Raw genomic sequence first — 1,508 nt, 5'->3', positions numbered from 1 at the left:
AAAACACGTTTTTCCTCAAAATATCTTCTTTTGTGTTCAGTAGAGGAAAAATGTCATGCAGGTTTAGGATGGCATTACGGTGAGTAAATGACAACATAATTTTCATTTTCATAATCCCTCCAACTATTCATAATTCAAAATCTGTTAAAAAACTTAAATCTCATGTTTAAAAGTCTTTTAATCAACAATCAATAGAAGTATTTGATATTGACTTTAACAGGGCTTTATATGTAACACTTAGCATGTTACGGTTTCCATGACAGAGTCTTTAGTCACTCAAATTGTATTATTAAGCCACTCATTTACATAGTGCCATTAAAGTGACTAGCGCACAGCCTTGAAACAGTTTCAGAAAGTCTCTCCATAAACACAGAGCTTCTCAGGAAGAATCTCAGAGATGTGTGAAGTTGTGAAAGGTGTGAATGCTGACACAAAAGTCAGCTCACAATCACTTTCAGTTTTAGTCCGCACACTTCTCGACCTTAACAACACCGACAATGAGCAAGGAATGGATAGCATGCTTGAAAAAGCAGCTGAAGAAGAGTCCTTTTTATTCAAATGCAATTCTTGGCTTTTTAATGGTGGGACTTGAGAAACTCGTGGAGATGGACTTTGCATGTCCTTGTAAACCTGCGATGAACCTGCTGTTTTCTGCAGCATATTTTGTGGTTCCTGCTCTGTTCTCCAGTGCACTGATGTTTTACATTCAAAGCCCACAATGCAAAACAAAGTGTCTGCTCTCCACGGTAACCTGCATCATTCCAGCTGTTGTTTGGATCATGCTGCTGTTCTTTGATGGACAATACTTTGCCTGTGCGAAAACCTCCTGGGAAGGACTAACGGTTCACACGGATATATCTGCTTCAACAACGTGGTGTCAGCCTTTTATCAATTCTAACAACATCACTGAAAAGCAAATGGCATTTTTTGGCTTTCGAAATACTTCTCAGGTTAGTGAATCAATTTAATCGTGTTTGATGTGGATGAAGAAGAGATTCATCAAATTAAATGTACCAAAGATTTTTTTATATGCTTTATATATGATATAACACACTTTTTCACTTCAGATAGTGGCACTGACCATGCTGGCTCTGAGCTCTGTGCCCCTATTTGTAATTGGATGTATGAGGTGTCGCCACCAAACAGCAGGAACCAAAGAACCTGAAGCTGAACAAGTGGAAATGGAGGATCCTGGTCAAAGTTCAGCTTCCCCTCGTGAAAGATCTTCATTAATGAACGAGGATGAACGAAGTGCATCTTCTGAACAACTGTAAATACAGAAGCTTTGAACAGAGGTCTTGCAAAGCATCACTTAATGTTCACAAAACAACGGCATTTGTAGCACATGCTCATCCAGCTGTACCGCAAAGTGCCTTTGTTTCTCAGACGTCTTGGCATCATTGAAAGAAACCACATCCTGTAATTTAGTGCACTGTGTTAAGTAACATGGTGCTCAAGTTTGCTGACGTGTTTTTTTTTTTTTTTTTTTTTTTTTTTTTACACTTTTG

General features: G+C 38.4%; 1 protein-coding gene across 1 annotated transcript; it reads left to right on the top strand.

Moving 5' to 3' along the window:
* Positions 1-370: 370 nt before the first annotated feature.
* LOC109082091 (calcium homeostasis modulator protein 4-like) lies at positions 371-1,508 on the top strand. The gene is made up of 2 exons (XM_019097011.2): positions 371-950; positions 1,068-1,508. The coding sequence occupies exons 1-2, from the start codon at positions 498-500 to the stop codon at positions 1,272-1,274; spliced, it is 660 nt and encodes a 219-aa protein (XP_018952556.1). The 5' UTR covers positions 371-497; the 3' UTR covers positions 1,275-1,508.

This window comes from Cyprinus carpio, chromosome A19, assembly GCF_018340385.1.
Source record: "Cyprinus carpio isolate SPL01 chromosome A19, ASM1834038v1, whole genome shotgun sequence".
Taxonomy (NCBI): Eukaryota; Metazoa; Chordata; class Actinopteri; order Cypriniformes; family Cyprinidae; genus Cyprinus; species Cyprinus carpio.
The sequence above is the reverse complement of the archived record's forward strand: the minus strand, read 5'-3'. Positions and strand labels throughout refer to the sequence as shown.